The sequence below is a fragment of the Chiloscyllium punctatum genome, chromosome 3, assembly GCF_047496795.1.
Source record: "Chiloscyllium punctatum isolate Juve2018m chromosome 3, sChiPun1.3, whole genome shotgun sequence".
Classification (NCBI taxonomy): domain Eukaryota; kingdom Metazoa; phylum Chordata; class Chondrichthyes; order Orectolobiformes; family Hemiscylliidae; genus Chiloscyllium; species Chiloscyllium punctatum.
The window spans coordinates 10,574,871-10,596,375 of NC_092741.1; the positions used below are offsets into that span (position 1 = coordinate 10,574,871).

Here is a 21,505-nt window from a genome sequence, read left to right on the forward strand (position 1 = left end):
CATTACAAACCTACAGCACATGGACTGCAGCGATTCAAGAAAGCAGCTCACCCCCTCCACCTTCTCAACTAGGGATTAGCAAAAATGCTGGCCAGCCAGCAATGCCCACATCCCACGAGCAAATTTAAAAAAAAACAGCACTCTAGATTTCCTGGTAGGCCCCAGATTAGTTTTGATTGGCTCCAGCCTAATTCATGAAACAATAAAGTTGGAAGATTATAAGATATAGGAAGAGAATCAGTCCATTCAGCCCATTGAGCCTATTCCACCATTCAATCATCTCAACTCCATTCTCCTGCCTTCTCTCCACCACCTTTCACCTCCTTACTAATCAAGAACCCATCTATCTCCATCTTAAATATACTCAATGACCTGGCCTCCATAGCCTTCTGTGGCAGTGAATTCCATTGATTCCCAAATCTCTGGCTGAAGAAGTTTCTCTGTATCAACGAGGATACAGAGGTTAAAGGTCTTCCCTTTACTCTAAGGCTGTGCCCCCGGGTCCTATTCTCTCTTACCAACAGAAACAGCTTCCCAATATCTACTCTGTCCAGGCCATTCAGTATTCTGTAAGTTTCTATTAGATCCCCCTTCATCTTTCTAAACTCCATCGAATACAGAACCACAGTCCTCAAATGTTCCTGATGTGTTAAGCCTTTCATTCCTGGGACTATTCTCATGAACCTCCTCTCAATACAGTCCAAAGCCTGTACATCCTTCCTGAGATATGGGGCCCAAAATTGCACACAATACTCCAAACCTGGTCTGATCAGAGCCTTATAGAGCCTCAGACGTACATCCCTGCTTTTATATTCAAGTCCTCTCAAAATAAATACCGACATCACATTTGCCTTCCTAACTATTGATTCAATGTGTAGGTTTACTTTTCTGAATATTCTCTCCATTTAGAAAATAGTCCCTGCTTCTATTCTTCCGACCAAAGTGCATGACCTCATACTTTCCCATGTTGTACTCCATCTATCTTTTCAGCTATCTCCTTTAGAACTCTGGGGTGTAGTTCATCTGGTCCAGGTGATTTATCCACCGTTAGGCCATTCAGGTTTTCTATCACTTTCTCCTTGGTGATGGCCACTATCCTCAGCTCTGCCCCCTCACTCTCTTGAATTTTTGGGATATTACTCGTATCTTCCATCGTGAAGACTGACATTAGCCATTTCCTTGTTCCCCACTCCTATCACTCCAGTGTGATTATCCAGCACTCCGTTGTCCACTTTTGCCTCTCTTTTGCCTTTTATGTACCTATAGAAACTCTTACAGTCTTCCTTTATATTACTAGCTAGCTTAACCTCATATTTAATTTTCTCCCTCCTTATTTCTTTTTTTGTTTCCCTCTGTTAGTCTTTGTAAGCTTCCCAATCCTCTGGTTGCCCACTGCCCTTCACCACATTATATGCTTTCTCTTTTCCTTTTATGCTATCCCTGACATCCCTCGTCAGCATTGGTTGCCTCATCCTCCCTGTAACATGCTCCTTTTCCCCCAGGATGAATCCCTGCTGTGTCTCCTGAATTATTCCCAGAAATTCCTGCCATTGCTGTTCCACTGTCTTTCCTGCTCGGCTCCTCTCCCAGTCAATTCTACCCAGCTCCTCCCTCATGCCTCTGTAGCTGCATTATTCAACTGTAATACCGTCACCTCTGATTCTATCTTCTCCTTCTCAAATTGTACAGTAAATTCTATCATATTATGATCACTGCCTCCTATGGGTTCCTTCACCTTAAGTTCCCTTATCAAGTCTGCCTCATTGCACAATACTAAATCCAGTATTGCCTGTTCCCTAGTGGGCTCCACCACAAGCTGCTCCAAAAAGCCATCTTGTAGACGTTCCTCAAATTCCTTTTCTTACAATTCATTACCAACCTGATTTTCCCAGTCCACCTGCACATTGAAATCCCCATGTTCACTGTAACTTTGCCTTTCTTACACACCCTTTCTATCTCCTGGTGTATCTTACACCCCAGCTCCTGACTACTGTTGGAGGCCGATACAGTTAGAACCTTTAGTTGCAAAGAGATCAAAATTAAAAGCGACTATGACAAGATGAGAGATCAGATTGAAGTATTGCACATAAAACTGTTTAGAAGGTAAATTTTACTCATTTCCTGCAATATCATGAAACAACGTTTGGATCCACCATTGCCAAATTGGCCAGCAAGCTTATGACATGATACACAATGGAACAGGCACTTGTCATGCTGGGGAATGTAGACCATATTTGCTGGATAATGGTGGCTCCCTGTGATCACCACCGACCAGCAAGTCCTGACACTTGATGAGAATGTAGTTGATATAAAGGGCTGAGAACTCCATCAGAAAAGCACAACAGCAAGGACAAATGCATTTTAATTGACCATCAGCACCAATTAGTTAAGTTCCAGTGCTCTCCCACATTGTAAGAAAGGTTGTTTTCTTTCAACTCTATCAGGTTACCTCATTCTTTTACACTCCAATCAGAAAATGCCTAAACTACTCAACCACCCTCTGTAAGGCAGTCCCTCCATACCCTGTATCAGCCTAGTGAACCTTATCTTGACTGTCTCTTCTATTAAGAACCTCATACGTAACTTCATCATCTCAGGCGATCTCCCAACCACCTCCAACCTCATAGTCTGGGAACCCTGCACTGCCCAGTTCTACTTTCCACCTAAAATTCACAAGCCTGAATGCCCCGGTCAACCCATTGTTTCAGCCTACTCCTGCCCCACTGAACTTCTCTCTGCATACCTTGACACCGTCCTGTCCCCCTTAGTCCAGGAACTCCCCATTTACGTTCAGGACACCATCCACATCCTCCACCTCCTCCATGACCTCCTGATCCATTTGTTCCTCTCCTGCATCCCCACCAGTACCCTTCCACTGACACTCTCACTCGTTTGGCTGAACTGGTCCTCATTCTCAACAGTTTCTTCTTTTAATCCTTCCACTTCCTCTAGACCAAAGGGCACCCGCACGGGCCCCGGCTATGTCTGCATCTTCATTGGGTACATGGAACAGTGCATCTTCCACAGCTACACTCGCACCATCCCCACTTTTTCCTCCACTACACCGATGACTGCATCGGCGCCACGAGGAGGTTGAACATTCACTAGCTTCACTAACACGCTCCACCCCGACCTCAAATTCACCCTGCACCATCTTGGGCACCTCCCTCCCCTTCTTGGACCTCACCATCTCCATTAACGGTGACCGACTCGACACGGACATGCACTACAAACCCACCGACTCCCACAGCTACCTGGACTACACCTTCTCCCATCCTGCCTCCTATAAAAATGCCATCCCTTATTCCCAATTCCTCCGCGTCTGTTCCCAGGAGGACTAATTCCACCACAGAATATACCAGATGGCCTCCTCCCTGAAAGACCACTATTTAACCCTCCCACATGGTCGATGATGCCCTCCATCGCATCTCATCCACTTCCCACACCTCCGCCCTCGAATCCCACCCCTCCAACCACAATATGGACAGAACTCCCTAATCCTCACCTTCCACCCCACAAACTTCTGAATGCATTGCAGAATCCTCTGCCATTTCTGCCACCTCCAAACAGACCCCACCACCAGTGATTTATTTCCCTCCCCACCCCTATCTGCGTTCCGGAGAGACCATTCTCTCCGCGACTCCCTTGTTAGGTCCACACCCCCCACCAACCCACCCTCCTCTCCTGGTGCCTTCCTCTGCCACCATAGGAATTGCAAAACCTGCCCCACACCTTCCCCCTCACCTCCATACAAATCCCCAAAGGATCCTTCCACATCCATCAGAAATTTACCTGCACTTCCACACACCTCATCTACTGAATCCATTGCTCCCAATGTGGTCTCCTGTACACTGGGGAGACAGGACACCTACTTGTGGAATGTTTAACCCCATCACACCGTGGCTGAACACACTAACTGTCCCTCCCACTCCACCAAGAACGTGCAGATCTTGAGCCTCCTCCACCACCAGCAAGTGCTTACCATCGATGCCTGGAGGGAGAAGCCTCCTCTTCCACCTTGGAACCTTCCAACCACATGGGATTAATGTGACTTTCACCAGTTTCCCCATTTCCCCTCCCCCCACCTTATCCCAGATCCAACTTTCCAACTCGGCAGCAACCTCTTGACCTATCCTATCTGTCCATTTTTCTTCCCATCTATTCACTCCACCCTCCTCTCTGAACTATCACCTTCACCCCTAACTTCATCTCCCTATCGCATTTTCAGCTACCTTTCCCCCAGTCCCCTCCCATTTATCTCTCAGCCCCCGTAGGCCACCCCCTCATTCCTGATGAAGAGCTTATGCTCAAAACGTCAATTCTCCTGCTCCTTGGATGCTGCCTGAAGAGCTGTGCTTTTCCAGCATCACATTTTTTGACTCTGATCTCCAACATCTGCAGTGCTCATTTTCTCCCATGTCTCTTTTCTTAGTTAGCCAATCCTCTCCATAACACCTCAAACACCATGGGCGAATTAGCGGGGAATAGCAAAACTGACAATAAAAGCTTCTTTAAATATATTACAAAAGAAGAGAGAGGTTAAAGTGAATGTTAGCCCCGGGAGATAGTTACGAGGAACAAGACAATGGCAGTGGAGCTAAAGAGATATTTTGCATCAGATACTTTGAACATCCTGTTGATACTGTACAATATGGGGGAAGAAGGAAGTACAATCACCATCAGTAAAGAAGTTGTATAAGACACTAATGGAGCTAAAGGGCAATAAGTCCCCTGGCTGTAATGGCTTGCATCCTAGGTTCCCAAAAGAGATCCCAAAAAAACAGGTAATTACAGGCTGATTAGAGTCATAGTGATGTACAGCACGGAAACAGTCTCTGCGGTCCAACTCATTCATTCCGATCAAATATTCTAAATTAATCTAACCCCATTTGCTAAGACTTGGCTCATATCCCTGTAAACCCTTCCTATTCATATACCCATCCAGATGCCTTTTAAATATTTTAATTGTACCAACCTCCACCATTTCCTCTGGCAGCTTACTCCATACATGCACCACCCTCTGCATGAAAAAGTTGCCCCTTAGGTCCCATTTATATCTTTCTCCTCTCACCCTAAACCTATGCCCTCTAGGTCTGGATTCCCTCACCCCAGGAAAAAGACCTTGTCTATTTATCCTTTCTATGCCCCTCATGATGTTATAAACCTCTATGAGGTCACCCCTCAGCTTCTGACACTCCAGGGAGAACAGCCCCAGCCTGTCCGGCCTCTCCCTATAATGTTGGAAAAGTATTGGAACCAATTATCAATGAAGGAATAGCAAAAGATTTGGAAAACCATAACCTAAACAAGCAGAGTTAACATGGCTTCATGAATGGAAAATAATTTCTAATCATCTTATTCGAGTTTCCTGAGGAAGTTTCAACCAGAGTGAATAGAGAGAAACGCAATAGATGAACCTTCTAGAAGGCATTTGAAAGGTACCTGATAAAAGGTTAAGTTGTAAGAACCCACGGTGTTAGAGTTCGTATATTGGTATGGATAGAGAATTACTAGGCAGGAAACAGCGAGAGGACATAATGGGTTCTTTTTCAGATTGACAACCAGTGATCATTGAGGTTCCTCAATGATCACTGCTTGGACCACAACTGTTTACAATGCATATTAATAACTTGGAGGAATGAAGCAAATGTGCTGCAGGCAAATTTGCAGGTGATCATTGGAAAGGCAGGTCGAGAGAGGGGTGCATTCCATTTCGGGAGGGATATTGATGGATTAAGTAGGTGGGTAAGCATTTGGCAAATGGAATGCAATGTGGGAAAATATGAAGTTGTTCGTTTTGGAAGGGGGAACAAAAGAACGGAGTATTATTTAATTGGAGAAAAACTGCAGAAAGCCGCAACACAAAGGAGCTTGGAGTTACTTATGCACAACTAACAAAAAGCTAGCACACAGTGCAGTAGGTAATCAGGACGGGCTAATGGAAAGTTGGCCCTTATTTCAAAGAAATGGAAGGATACGGTGAGGGAAGTGTTACACAGTGCTGGTGAGACCATATCTGGAGTACTATGAGCAGGTTTGGTCCCTGTTATATAAGGAGTTCAGAGCACATTCACTAGGATGATGTCTAATATGGAGAAGTTGTCTAATGAGCAAAGGTTGTACACATTGGGATTCTACTCCCTGTAGTTTAGAAGAATGAGAAATTATCTCACTGAAACATATCGGATTGTTAAGGGCTTTGACAAGGTCAATGCTGAGAGAATGTTTCCCCTCATTGTAGAGTCTAGGACCAAAGGGTATCACATCAGGATAAAGGGGCACCAATTTCGGTCTGACATGAGAAGGAATTTCTCCTCTCAGAGAGTTAGGAGTCCTGCAAATCCTTGCTACTGAGAGTGGTGGGTGCAGATTTCTTGTGTATGTTTGAGGCTGAGATAGATAGATTCTTGATCAGTAAGTGGTCAAGGGTCATGGGGAAAATGCACAAAAGTGAAAATAAGGAATATTGGATCAACCATGATCTGGCTTATTGGCAGAGCAGGGCTGAGGGGCTGAATAGCCTACACCTGATCCTATTTCTGATGGTTATGTTATTCTGGTCTTTTTATGTATTTCTAAATTCTCAGCAATTACATCCTTTATAATAAACTTGAACAGTTTACTAATAGCAGATGTTAAGCTAATTGGCCGAGAGTTACCTGTGTGTTCTCTCCTTCCCTTCTTAAAAATATGTATTACATTGGCAGTTTTCCAATCCTCTGAGACTCTTCCAGAATTTAAGTTTTTGTGAAGATCTAAGGATTCCTGGAAGATTACCACCAGTGCATCCACGATCACTGCAGCTACTTCCTTTAATATCCTAGAATGCATCTCACCAGATCCAGGCAACCTCTAGTCTTTACTCCCATTCATTTCCCTTTTCCTCTTTTTTCTCTAATAATAGTTACTGTATTTATTTTCTCTCTGCTTTCTGACTCTGAGTATTTTGTAGCTTTGGAATGCTGCTATGAAGAGTCTGCTGCTATGAAGACTGATGCAAAGTATTAATTCAACTCCTCTGCCATTTCCTCATTCCCCATTAATATTTCCCCAGCCTCATTCTCTAAAGGGCCTGTGTTCACTTTGGCTTCTCTTCCTTTTTATATATTTAAAGAAGCTCTTGCTGTCTATCTTGATATTATTTGCAAGTTTATCTTCAACGTTTATTTTCTCCCTCTTTTTTTGGTCATTTTTGTTTGTTTTTAAAACTTTTCAAATCCTCTGGCTTTCCCCTAATCTTTACTACATTGTTTATTTTTTTTCTTTCAATCAGAGGCTAACTTTCACATCCCTGGTTGACCATTGTTGGCATACACTTCATGGAATTCTTCTTTTTCCCTGGAAAAGTCTTTTTTGTAAGCTTTTCTTAAATATCTGCAATTGTCTATGCTGCTAACATCTTTCCCAGCTCACTCCAACCAGCTCTGCTTTCATTCCTTTGTAATCATCCTTAATTAGGTTTAGCACAGTTGTTTCCAACCCAAGTTCTTCTCTCTCAAACTGAATGCTAAATTCTACCATGTTACGTTTCCAATGGGATCTTTTACTCTAGTATCATTTATTAAATAATGTTGCCATAGTCCCAGAGGACCATAGGGTTGCTCTCATATTAGGGCAAGACCACTGGTGGTGAGTTTACCCTGAGGGTCACCATACCACAGACAAAGAGCAAGAACAACATTCATGGTAACCTCAGCCAGAATAGGAATTGAATCCATGCTTTTGGCATCACTGGACACTGCATCTAACCAACAGAACTAAGCAATCCCTGTGCTAACCCTGTTATTGATTAAACCTGCCTCATTATATCAGATCAAAAATAGCCTGCTCCCAGGCTGCATCCACAAATATTGTTTGAGGAAACTGTTCCAAATACACTCCATGAATTGTTCCTCATGGTTACCTCATCTGATCTTCCTATCCCAATCTAAATGAAGATTAAAGTCACCCGTGGTTAACGTACTGCCCTCATTACCTGCTGATTTATTCTCTGTCCCACTGTATAGCTACAGTTAGGGGCCTATGGACTCCCCTGAGCAGTGTCTTCTTTGCTTTATATTTCTTACCTCCAGTTGTATGGATTCTACATCTTCCAAGGTCATTTCTAGCTATCCTACTTATTCCATCCCATACCAACAATGCCAACCCTCCCCCCACCCCTCTTTGCTTTCTTACGTTCCATTTGAAAAGCGACAAAGTCCTGAATATTTAGTTCCCAGCTTTGATTTCCTTGAAACCCTGAATCTGTAATGGCTATGTAATCATGCCTGTTAATCTGTATGTGTGACATTAATTCATCTATTTTGCTCCTAATACTTGTGCACTTAAGTAAAGAGTAATTAATTTTGCCTTTTATTTCTTGTAACCCTTTAATGGTCCTTTTTTGCCAATTATCTCTGATGCCTGACCTTTCTGCCATGATTTAATTAATTATTGAAAGTGCATCTTTCTACTGAATCCAGCAAAATTAATATGTCATGTTTGAGAAAGGTTCCATCAGGATATAAGTTATTAATTTATCTGTGGTACTGAGAAGTATAGAGCAGGATGCTCATATGCTGACTACTGGTCTGTGCTGTGTGAACCAGTCTCAACAGAGTTGCCTGAATGGAGGAAAAAAATTATTTCAGCCCCTGTTCCCAGGGAAAGGTAGGAAACCTAACCATCCAAGGGACCTGCACCTCACGAAGCTCCAGAGACATCTGCTGGCATGTCACTGGTTTCAGCTCTGCTGAAATGGCCCCCTTGGCCAGACAGCATGACAACACTTAGTGTAGGCTTATGGATGAAGGACAGCCATTTGGGCAAGATAATGGTCAGCAAGGAGCCATGTAGCATTAACAACTTGGGAATATGGAACAGTCCACTGACAGACAACGGTGCTTCTCATCTTGTATTCTTTAGCACGGGAAATAAAAAGCAAATATGTCTACAAAAGCAGGTTATGAAACACCAACCTTTTTCCAACATGTAGATTGTCTGTGTGAACCTGTTGACATCCTTTTGAATCGTGTCCACATTCAGTTCATTAAACAATGTGTCAGTCCAATGCGAGTACAGCTTCTCCCATTCACCCTTCGACTCCCACAGCAGTTTCCTCAACATTAACTCATACTCAGTTTCAGACAGCAGCACATTCAGAGCCTGAGTGCTCTTCCCTCCACACTTCTGTAAGGTGTGAATACTGCTGGCAGTGGAGGTGCCTGTGTTGTCCGTAGTGCAGAAACGATCTTGATAGTTGCTGTAGCTTCGTGCCTTACTGGCTATTGTTGAGATTTCAGCCATCAAGGCATTAATGTCTTCTAGAGCTTTTTGTGGAGATGTCTCTGACTGGAGAAGTGTGGGATTTCTTACCTGGAAAATCACAACAAATTAATGGATCAGCTTCAAATTTCATCACCTGCAACATCTTACATTTATGTAGCATCTTTAAAATAAACATCTAAACATGGACAAAAGCTCCATATTCCAGATTGATTGATTACTTAATCTATTGTCACGTGTACTGAGACACGGTGAAAAACTTTGTTTACGACAGAAGATGATTGCGACTCCATTACAGGAAGGTTGTCTTTAACTGTATGTGGCATTGATGGTCAGTTTCAAGTAGAAAACTAACTAGTAGAGTGCCACAGAGATTAATGCTGGGTCCAAAGTGTTTAGAATCTATATTAATGACTTAGAGGTAGGAACAAACTGTACTGCAGTCATTTTTGCTGATGATACAAATATAAATAGAAAAAGCAAGTTGTGAGGAGTCACAAAGTGTGTGAAAAGAGATAGTTTAAGTGAGTACAAAAAAATTTGGCAATTGCAGCCTGACGTGGGAAAATGTGAGATTGCCCACATTGCAGGGAAGAATGTAAAATAAAAATATTAGTACTCACAGCAAGTGGTTTTGTGCCTGGAATGCACTATCTGGATCAGTAGCTAAACAAAAAGACAGAATGGGAAATAAGAAAAGTGATAGGTAGAGAATTCAAGGGCAAGAATTAAACACAGCCACAGTGCAATGCAATGAGAATTAGACAAAGAATGTTAAAAAGACAAGGCCTTAAGGCCTTGTATCTTACCACACAAATCATTTGTAATAAAGAGGATAAATTAGTTATGCAATTGGATAGAACCAGGTATAACAGAGTTTGGATTGCAGAGACATGGCTGCAAGGAGACCAGGGATGGGAACTGAATATCTAGGAGTATTCAGTATTTTGGTAGAAAAGATGAAAAGGAAAAGGAGGCGGGATTAAAGAAGACATAAAAGCAATAGTGCAGAAGGATATTGAAATGGAATCTATATGAGTTGAGCTTAGAAATATAGAGAGCCAAAAAAAAATGGACGTTTTATCCAGACCCCAAAACTTCAGTGGCAAAGTTGAAAAAGACTGTAAACAGGAAATTAGAGTTGGAAGGAATAAAGAAACAGCTGTATTTATGGACAACCTTAGCCTCTGTCTAGATTGGGCAAATTAAATAGGGAACAATATTGTAGGAGGGAATTCCTGGAGAGTGTATAAAATGGTTTTCTGGGTTAATGCATTGAGGAATCAACCACTGAATAAGAAATCTTTGATTGGGCATTATGTAAAGAAAAGGAATAATTGGCAATGCAGCTGTGCGAGGTACCTTGGGGAAGATTTACCATAATAAGATTAAATTCCTCATTAAGGTGGAGAATGATGTAGTTGATTCTGAGACTACAGTCCTGAATCTAAATTTTAAAAATTGACAATGGCATGAGACATAAGCTGGCGATGATAAATTTGGGAAGGTTACTCCACAGGATGACAGTGGTTAGGCAAAGGCAAACGTTTAAAGACTGCATGAAAGAGATGCAACCATTGTCTATTCCTGTCTGGTACAAACATAAAACGGGAAAGATAAAGGTAGCCTGGCCATGGCTAACCATGGAAATTAGGAATAATATTAAGCCTTTTTTGTCTATTATTCCTAAATTCTGAATAATCCTGGATATTCAGTTTCCATCCCTGGTCATCCCATATCCACTTCTCTATAATCCAACCAAATCAAATCTGTTTTTATCTATTTCAGCAACTAATTCATCCAGGAAAAGAGTATATAAATTCTCCAAAAAAAAAGCAACAGACCTGAGGATTGGAAGCAGTTTAGATTTTAGCAAAGGAAGGCTATGAGATTGGTAAAGAGTGGGGATAGATTGTGAAAGCATGCTTGCAAGAACAAGCAACTGCTTGTAATAACTTCTATGTGAAGAGATAAAGATTAGATAAGACAGAGTAAATCAGTATTAGTAGGGAAATGGCATTGAGGAAATTGAAAGGATCTGCAGTCATTGTTTTTACAGTACCGTACAGAGACATTTCCACACTTTGTGTGTTCAGTGCTCCTCACCATAATGAGCTACCTGCCTCTCACTCTATGCAAAACAAATGCAAGCCATAGAAGCTGGCAGTCTGTAAGAGAGAAGCAGTACAGACCCTTACATTAAGAATGGATTGTGACCCACACAGAAGCTGATAGCCTGTAAGAAAGTGATGAAGTCATTGTATGTACTGAGAAAGCATTGCGACATTGGCAGAGACTGGTAGCCTCCAAGTAAGTGTAAAGTGTATGAGTCCCAAGGAAACAAGCTAAGAGATATAAAATGCATCTCCTGCAGATATATCAGATGCATGTCTGTCCCTGTATGCAAAGCAGCCTGGAAGAAGTACAGAAATCAGTTGGGTCTCCTAAGCTCCAAACTGTTGCAGGCCTGAGGTGGTGTGTGAATCGGTCCATGTGGTGAAGCTCATGGCTTGCTGCTGCTGACTTGCGTGGCCAAGGACTGAGTTGGCCATGGGACATGCAGGGACAATGTTTTGAGAAAACATGTGTATGATGGCCAGGATAAACAATCAGTGAGCTGCACCTACTCGAATTTATATGTCGGGAATTTATGTCATCTAATTTCCCAGGGAAGGAGAGGAGAATTAGAAGTGATGTGTAAACAAGGAGAGTTGGGGCTTTGATGAAATGGAAATTTTGCAAATAAGGTAGTCACTGCTGAATGGTGCGATTCTAAAGTTGTCAATGAAGGCCTGAGGGGAAAACACAAATTTTTTTTGATGTCACGATTCTGATATTTTTCATTCCCTCCTTATTTTCCCAGCTTTCTCACCATAGAGAGAGAGAGAGAAGAGAGAGAACCTGCACAGTTACCGCCTTTGCTGTTTGAATTCGTGTATCGCTGGACATCGGAGTGCATCTGGGAAAATTAACAAACAGTGAAATACACAACTAAATCTTGGAGGAACTGTTGGGCGAAGGTCACAGCACAGAATCAGATAAGTTAATTGTTGTTTTAAGTCTGTCCAAGAGAAAGGCTGCAGTAGTGAGTATAGTGGATTCTTTCTTGATTATATGTTTTTGGAGATAAGTCTCTTGATTAAACTTAAAATATAAACCGTAACCATTAATTTAACCTGGGGCAGTGTTTTGTAGAGGAATAAGACGGTGTTATTTTCTGGGTTTGTAGATTGTGAAGAAGCAAAAATGGCCTTTGCAGTGATATGTACTACTTGTCAGACGTAGGAGTTTAAAAGAGAGTTTAAAGGTTACTGCGGATTATATCTGCCATAAATGGTGTTGGATGCGAATCTTATCAGATCAAGTGGATCGGTTGGAGAGACAGATAGAAGCGATGAGGAATTTGCAACAGCAACAGTATGTGATGGATGGCAGTTATAGGAAGGGGGGGAATGTCTCAGATACAGTCACATAGATGGGTTAACTCCAGGAAGGGTGAGAGAGGTCAGCACCAAGGGCAGGAGTCTTTTGTGGATATACCCATTTCAAACAAGTATGCTGTTTTGGAAAATGTAGGGGGTGATGGATTCTCAGGGGAATGTAGCACGAACAGCCAAGTTTCTGGTATTGAGACTGGCTCTAATGCAACGAGGGGTATGTCGGCTTCCAAGAGATCAATTCTGTAGTCAGAGGGACAGACAGACGTTTCTCTGGCCAGCAAAGAAAAATCAGAAAGGTGAGTTGTTTCCTAGTGCCAGGATCAAGGATGTTTCAGAGAGGGTGCAGAATGTTCTCATGGGGGAGAGGGGCCAGCAGGAGGTCATTGTCCACATTGGAACCAATGACATTGGAAGGGAAAAGGTTGAGATTCTGAAGGGAGATTACAGAGAGTTAGGCAGACATTTAAAAAGGAGGTCCTCAAGGGTAGTAATATCTGGATTACTCCCAGTGCTACGAGCTAGTTAGGGCAGGAATAGGAAGATAGAGCAGATGAATGCATGGCTGAGGAGCTGGTGTATGGCAGAAGGATTCACATTTTTGGATCATTGGAATCCCTTTTGGGGTCGAAGTGACCTGTACAAGGACGGATTGCACCTAAATTGGAAGGGGACTAATATACTGGCAGGGAAATTTGCTAGTACTGCTTGGTGGGACCCAGGGAGATAGTGAGGAAAGAGATCGATCTGAGATGGGTACAGCTGAGACCAGAAGTGAGTCAAGCAGGCAGGGCAGGCAGGGACAAGGTAGGACTAATAAATTAAACTGCATTTATTTCAATGCAAGGGGCCTAACAGGGAAGGTAGATGAACTCAGGGCATGGTTAGGAACATGGGACTGAGATATCATAGCAATTACGGAAACATGGCTCAGGGATGGGCAGGACTGGCAGCTTAATGTTCCAGGATACAAATGCTACAGGAAGGATAGAAAGGGAGGCAAGAGAGGAGAGGGAGTGGCATTTTTGATAAGGGATAGCATTACAGCTGTGCTGAGGGAGGATATTCCCGGAAATACATCCAGGGAAGTTATTTGGGTGGAACTGAGAAATAAGAAAGGGATGATCACCTTATTGGGATTGTATTATAGACCACCCCCACCTCCCCATTAGTCAGAGGGAAATTGAGAAACAAACTTATAAGGAGATCTCAGCTATCTGTAAGAATAATAGGGTAATTATGGTAGGGGATTTTAACTTTCCAAACATAGACTGGGACTGCCATAGGGTTCAAGGTTTATTTGGAGAGAAATTTCTTAAGTGTGTACAAGACAATTTTCTGACTCAGTATGTGGATGTACCTACTAGAGAAGATGCAAAACGTGACCTACTCTTGAGAAATAAGGCAGGGCAGGTGACTGCGGTGTCACTGTGGGAGCACTTTGGGATCAGCAACCATAATTCTATTCGTTTTAACACAGTGATGGAAAAAGATAGACCAGATCTAAAAGTTGAAGTTCTAAATTGGAGAAAGGCCAATTTTGACAGTATTGGGCAAGAACTTTCGAAAGCTGATTGGAGGCAGATGTTCGCAGGCAAAGAGGCAGCCGGAAAATGGGATGCCTTCACAAATGAGATAACAAGAATCCAGAGAAAGTATATTCCTGTCAGGGTGAAAGGAAAGGCTGGTATGTACAGGGAATGCTGGATGACTAAAGAAATTGAGGGTTTGGTGAAGAAAAAGAAGGAAGCATATGTCAGGTATAGACAGGATAGATCGAGTGAATCCTTAGAAGAGTAGAAAGAAAGTAGGAGTATACTTAAGAGGGAAATCAGGAGGGCAAAACGGGGACATGAGATAGCTTTGGCAAACAGAATTAAGGAGAATCTAAAGGGATTTTACAAATAAGTTAAGGACAAAAGGGTAACTAGGGAGAGAATAGGGCCCCTCAAAGATCAGCAAGGCGGCCTTTGTGTGGAGCCATAGAAAATGGGGGAGATACTAAATGAATATTTTGCATCAATATTTACTGTGGAAAAGGATATGGAAGATATAGACTGTAGGGAAATAGATGGTGACATCTTGCAAAAGGTCCATATTACAGAGGAGGAAGTGCTGGATGTCTTGAAAGGGTTAAAGGTGGATAAATCCCCAGGACCTGATCAATTGTACCCGAGAACTCTGTGGGAAGCTAGAGAAGTGATTGCTGGGCCTCTTGCTGAGATATTTGTATCATCGATAGTCATAGGTGAGGTGCCGGAAGACTGGAGGTTGGCAAACGTGGTGCCACTGTTTAAGAAGGGCGGTAAAGACAAGCCAGGGAACTATAGACCGGTGAATCTGACCTCGGTAGTGGGCAAGTTGTTGGAGGGAATCCTGAGGGACAGGATGTACATGTATTTGGAAAGGCAAGGACTGATTAGGGATAGTCAACATGGCTTTGTGCGTGGGAAATCATGTCTCACAAACTTGATTGAGTTTTTTGAAGAAGTAACAAACAAGATTGATGAGGGCAGAACTGTAGATGTGATCTATATGGACTTCAGTAAGGCGATCGACAAGGTTCCCCATGGGAGACTGATTAGAAAGGTTAGATCTCATGGAATACAGGGAGAACTAGCCATTTGGATACAGAACTGGCTCAAAGGTAGAAGACAGAGGGTGGTGGTGAAGGGTTGTTTTTCAGACTGGAGGCCTGTGACCAGTGGAGTGCCACACGGATCGGTGCTGGGTCCTCTACCTTTTGTCATTTACAAAAATGATTTGGATGCGAGCATAAGAGGTACAATTAGTAAGTTTGCAGATGACACCAAAATTGGAGGTGTAGTGGACAGCGAAGAGGGTTACCTCAGATTACAACAGGATCTTGACCGGATGGGCCAATGGGCTGAGAAGTGGCGGATGGAGTTCAATTCAGATAAATGCGAGGTGCTGCATTTTGGGAAAGCAAATCTTAGTAGGGCTTATACACTTAATGGTAAGGTCCTAGGGAGTGTTGCTCAACAAAGAGACCTTGGAGTGCAGGTTTATAGCTCCTTGAAAGTGGAGTCGCAGGTAGATAGGATAATGAAGAAGGCATTTAGTATGCAATCCTTTATTGGCCAGAGTATTGAGTACAGGAGTTGAGAGGTCATGTTGCAGCTGTACAGGACATTGGTTCGGCCACTGTTGGAATATTGCGTGCAATTCTGGTCTCCTTCCTATCGCAAAGATGTTGTGAAACTTGAAAGGGTTCAGAAAAGATTTACAAGGATGTTTCCAGGTTGGAGGATCTGAGCTACAGGGAGTGGCTGAACAGGCTGGAGCTGTTTTCCCAGGAGCGTCGGAGGCTGAGGGGTGACATTATAGAGGTTTACAAAATTATGAGGGGCATAGATAGGGTAAATAGACAAAGTCTTTTCCCTGGGGTTGGGGAGTCCAGAACTAGAGGGCATAAATTTAGGGTGAGAGGGGAAAGATATAAAAGAGTCCTAAGGGGCAACCTTTTCACGCAGAGGGTAGTATGTATATGGAATGAGCTGCCGGAGAAAGTGGTGGAGGCTGGTACAATTGCAACATTTAAGAGGCATTTGGATGGGTATATGAATAGGAAGGATTTGGAGGGATATGGGCCGGGTGCTGGCAGGTGGGACTAGATTGGGTTGGGATATCTGGTCGGCATGGACGGGTTGGACCGAAGGGTGTGTTTCCATGCTGTACATCTCTATGACTCTATGACTCTATTACTTACCACCATAGCAGGGAGGAGAAAATTCTACCCAATCTATCCAGGTACTTAATTCCTCCTGCATATTGTTTCACATTAATGGGATGCTCGAAGTATCTTTCACCATAAAGAATGATGTAAAGTGTCTGTTTAACCCCTCTGCCATTTCCTTGTTCCTCATGTTTGAACCATGACCATCAATACAGTGATAAGAGTACTGCCTACTGAGCTGCTTATGATTGCCATCTACACCTTAATGAATCTGTATCACAATGCTATCTCCTGAATTCATACTATAGGGCTACATTTTATTTGTGCTCGTGTCAAGTTAGCAGTAGTTCTGAATTTGTTTATTGGTTTTACTAGTTTATGCATTCAGATTCTCCAACAATCAGCTTTTCAAATTGAAATAATACATGTGGAAGTACCATTGACCAAAACACGCAGCCCCACAGTTCCCTGGTGAGTTACCTTATATTTCACTTGTAGCAATTCATAGTAAAGGTTACTGATGTCATCCTCCAGATTAGCTTGGAACTTGATGATGTTCCTGTCTTTCATGGCCTCAGAGTAGAGTACACTGGATTTTAAGTTCTGGAAACTGGGAATCAAGATTTGGTAGAGAGCCAGTTCCTCAGGAGGGACAGGGACATTAAACTCTTTGGCAATGGCATAAAATTGAGTCACAGCTGAAAACTCTCTTTCCAACATGGGCATATCTGCCCCGATGTGAGACAAGAACATCAGGTGCTCCCCAAACAAATCAATAGTGTCTGGTTCCTTATCAAGTCTTTGGATAGCATCTGCAATGACCTAGAAATAAAGCAAGTATTTTAACAATATCAATACAGTCACATTCTCGCTTGTAGTCAACAATGCAGCAATACAGTGAAGCAATGGCCTAGCAGTATGGTCACTGGATTAGTAATCAGAGACGATGGGTGAGAATTCAATAAAAATCTGGAATTAATAGTGTATTGATGACTATGAATGCCATAATGTAGAGGTGCTGGTTTTGGACTGGGGTGGACAAGGTCAGAAGTCACACAACACCAGGTTATAGTCCAACAGGTTTATCTGAAATCACTAACTGTTGGAGTGCTGCACCTTCATCAGGCCTCATCTGATGAAGTAGCAGCACTCTGAAAGCTTGTGATGTCAAAAAAAACCTGTTGGACCATAACCTAGCGTTGTGTGACTTCTGACAATGACCATGAAAGCATTGCAGATTGTTGTAATTGGCTAATGTCCTGGAGGGAAGGAACCCAGTTGCCCTGACCTGGTGAAGGGCTTTTGTCCAAAACGTCGATTTTCCTGCTCCTCAGATGCTGCCTGACCTGCTGTGCTTTTCCAGCACCACTCTAGTCTAGACTCTGGGTTCCAACATCTGCAGTCCTCACTTTTGCCGAATGCACAATAAGTGCTGGCCCAGCCAACGACACCCACATTGCATGAGTGAATAAACAAAATCTCCAATTCCTCAGGGTGATAATGTCTTAAGCTGTTTCTTTTGATGATTTCTTTTTGAATTTATTATGCTTAACAAAGTATCAGTCTTGGGAATGCATGACACCAAGGTCTCTTCTAACCAGCAGACAGAGAAATCTTTCCACCGGCGCTAAACTCAATGTGAACCAAGGTCCCATCTTACATAATGTGACATTGTTAAGATAACCATAGCAGAGCTGTATGGTAAAAGGCTGTATTTCAGAATTGGATTTATCAAATGATTTCCAACAATGATGAGCAGCAAAGTACCATGGGGAAATGGGGAAATATTCCCCTCTGTCAGCATGGTCTAGATTGTGGTCACACTCCTTGGAACCCACTGAAATGTCTTCGGCAGATTCACTCTCATCAATCTTCTTTTCTGCTTTAGTCGGAGTAATAATACCATATGGGGAAGGATGCCCATAGAAACTGATGCCCACACAGAGTGATCAGGTAGTATTGTTACACTCAAGGAATCATTCTTTATAAGCTAGGTCCCAGATACAACCATCATCATTCTCTGGCTATGTACTATCCCACCACCAGGACAGGCTGACCAGAGTTACTGTCACAGTGCTATACCATCAGGAGGGAGACTACAATCGAGTGCTAGAGTTAGGTGATTAAGGGAGTCAGGAGAGGATATGGAAAAGATGCTCAATTATTTTTACGTTATTTTCTTTTTCTAAATCTTCAGCTTTCAAGAATTGATTCGTATTCTCTTTTAGAAGAATAATTTGATGAGTCGAGAGTGTGGTGCTGGAAAGCACAGCAGGTTAGGCAGCATCAGAATTCTTGATGAAGGGCTTTTCGAAATCAACAAAATGTTAACTCTCCTGCTCCTCGGATGCCTGGACTGCTGTGCTTTTCCAGCACCACACTCTCGACTCTAATCTCCAGCATCTGCAGTCCTCACTTTCACCTATTTATTTGACAAGTATATGCAATTGATTGTGGCCCTGGGTAGTGTTGTCGCACAGAGAGACGTAGGGGTTCAGGTACACAGTTCATTGAAAGTGCATCATAAGTAGACAAGGTGGCAATGACAGCATTTTCAGTTTGCCTTCATTGCTTCAACCGTTGAGTATAGGAGTTAGGATGTCATTTTGAAGTTGTACAGGATGTTGGTAAGGCCACTTTTAGAGTCCTGTGGACAGTCCTAGTCAGCCTGCTATAGGAAGGATATTATTAAATTGGAAAAGCTTCAGATGTTGCAGGGACTGGAGCATTTGAGTTATGGGGAAAGACTGGATAGGTTGAGACTTGCTTCGGAGGAGCATAGGAGATTGAGTGGTGACTATATGGGGGTTTATAAAATCACGAGAATCACAGATAAAGTGAATAGCAAAGGTCTTTTCCCTAGAGTTGGGGAGTTCAAAACTAGAGGGCATAATTTTAAGGTGAGAGGAAAATATTTAAATAGAATGGAGGAGCAACCTTTTGAAACAGATTGTGGTTCACATGTGGAATGAACTGCCAGAGGAAGTGGGAGATGCAGGTACAGTGACAATATTTTGAAGACAGGTACACAAATAGGAAGGATTTAGAGGGATATGAGCCAAATGCAAGCAAATGGTACTAGTCTAGTTTGGGAAACTTGGTCAGCATGGACAAGTAGGACTGAAGGGTCTGTTTCCATGTTATACGACCTTATGACTCTAGATGACTTGGGTTTATTTTTCTAAATTATTGTAATGATGATCAACAGAGTATAGCAACTGATGGTAATGTTCATGAAAAAAAAATAAGTATAGATATAATTGAATAAAATAATTAGGTGGCTAATTAAAACCCACTCAGGATGGCAGGGGAGAAGATAGACCACAACGGTAACATATGGAGGATCACAGATAGCAGTTGAGAGTGTGGTGCTGGAAAAGTACAGAAGGTCAGGCAACATTCAAGGAGCAGGAAAATCAACATTTCAGGCCAGAGCCCTTCATCCAGAGCCCTTCATCAGGAGCCATTGAGCCACTCTCAACTCTGATCTCCAGCATCTGCAGACCTCACTGGGTCCGAGATAGCAGCTTTTTTTTTTTATTTTTTTTTATTTCAAAATATACTTTATTCATATAAATAAATCTCTGGTACTTGTACAATTTTTCCATGTCGTTCATAGTTATATACATTGCATGTCTTAACATTACAAAGAACAAATTGAATTAATCAAATTCACAGTTATCCTATTAACAGTTACATTTATTAACTATCCAGTCTCTTGGTGTTTTGCTGTGGCCTCAGCGGAACCCTGAAGATTGGGTGCCCTGTTATATGAAAACAAATTGAAACTTCTTTAACCCCCAGTTTATGGGGTTACCATTGTTCATTTGACTGTCCTGTCCCTGGGGTAGCTTGTCTACATCCCCATGGTTAGCACGAACTGCTGGACCTTCGCTGGGCTGAGGTAGCTATCCAGCTCCTCACTGGGGTCATTTGCCCGCTCTGGTGTCATTGAGCCAAGGCAAGGGTCCTCCCTGTCCAGTTCTGTGTCTGACAGTGGGACTGTCAGAGGATCACATATCTCGGTTGCCTGTAGTTGTGGGCCAGTGGGTACCTCTTGGTTCTCACTGGGTGGAGGGTGGACTTCGGGGGGTCCATTGTTTCCTGGTTGGGAGGAAAAGCCCTCCTCTTTACCGACGGCGCTCTGTCTCTTCTTCTGGTGGTGATGGCCTTCTTTGCGTCCATCTTCCCCCTCCGAAGAGCTGGCCGTCCCTCCCTCGTGCAGCTGTCTTTTCCCCTTTTGCTGGGGGGCTTTGGGAGCCTGGTGAGATTTCCTCTTCCTGTTTTTAACAGGTATCCACTCCTCTGCCTGCTTGATTACCTCCTCCTCCATTTCTTCCATCTGTTCGGCTAGAGCTAGGATCAGCTGCTGTGTCTCTCCGCTGGCTGCCGCCTCCTCCACTCCAGCCTGTTCTTCTTTCTGGGTGCCACCAGACTCCGTTTCCCTGCTGTCCGGGTGGACCTTACTGGTCTTTGGGGGTCCATGGCTCACATTGTCTGGGAAAACTATTGCTGCCCTATGTGAAGTCTGAGCAGTTTCAGCAGCCGCAGCCATTGTGCCACAAGTTTGAAGCTCTTTCAGGGTGAGGGTGGCTGTGCTAACTGACCATGGAACCATTCAAGTGAGGGAGAGAAAAAGAATATAGTGGCAATAAACATTGCTATAGTCAGAGAGATTGAAACTGTTCCTGCAGCAAAGAGCAAGTGATGCTTGTTTGGTTCCAGGGTTTGAGACACTTTCTTGGGACTTGTGGAAGGAAATTGTAGATTTCTATTCTCAGGGTTAAGTGATATTTGCATACTAGAAGTAAAGGCAGGGGTTTAAGTTTGTGTGGAGTGAACTTTATGTAGCTTATTGTTTAGTGTTTATAGACATTTGTGTAATATGGAGACAGTATTAACAAAAAAATTCTAAGAATGGCTTGGAAGCAGAAAATGGAGGAAGATGCTGATAAGGGAAGAGACTGCAACATCCAAGGTGAGACTGGTTGTTTATCCCCTAGCTGGGTGAAGGAGTCTTTAACACATTAACCCTGAGGGACAGCTCTTTATTTGTTGTGCACAGAAAGAGATTGGAATGTTAATAGGAGAATAGTACAAGAAACTC

The 21,505-nt window shown here is 42.9% G+C and overlaps 1 protein-coding gene across 1 annotated transcript in view; it reads right to left on the minus strand.

Annotated features, from left to right (window-relative positions):
* LOC140453932 (dynein axonemal heavy chain 6-like) overlaps window positions 1-21,505 on the minus strand; it is a 306,453-nt gene that overhangs the window by 64,546 nt on the left and 220,402 nt on the right. Inside the window, exons 16-17 of the mRNA XM_072548792.1 lie at window positions 16,879-17,220; window positions 8,958-9,354 (exon numbers count right to left, since the gene is read on the minus strand). Coding sequence (XP_072404893.1) covers window positions 8,958-9,354; window positions 16,879-17,220 — 739 coding nt within the window. The remainder of the gene's footprint in view (window positions 1-8,957; window positions 9,355-16,878; window positions 17,221-21,505) is intronic.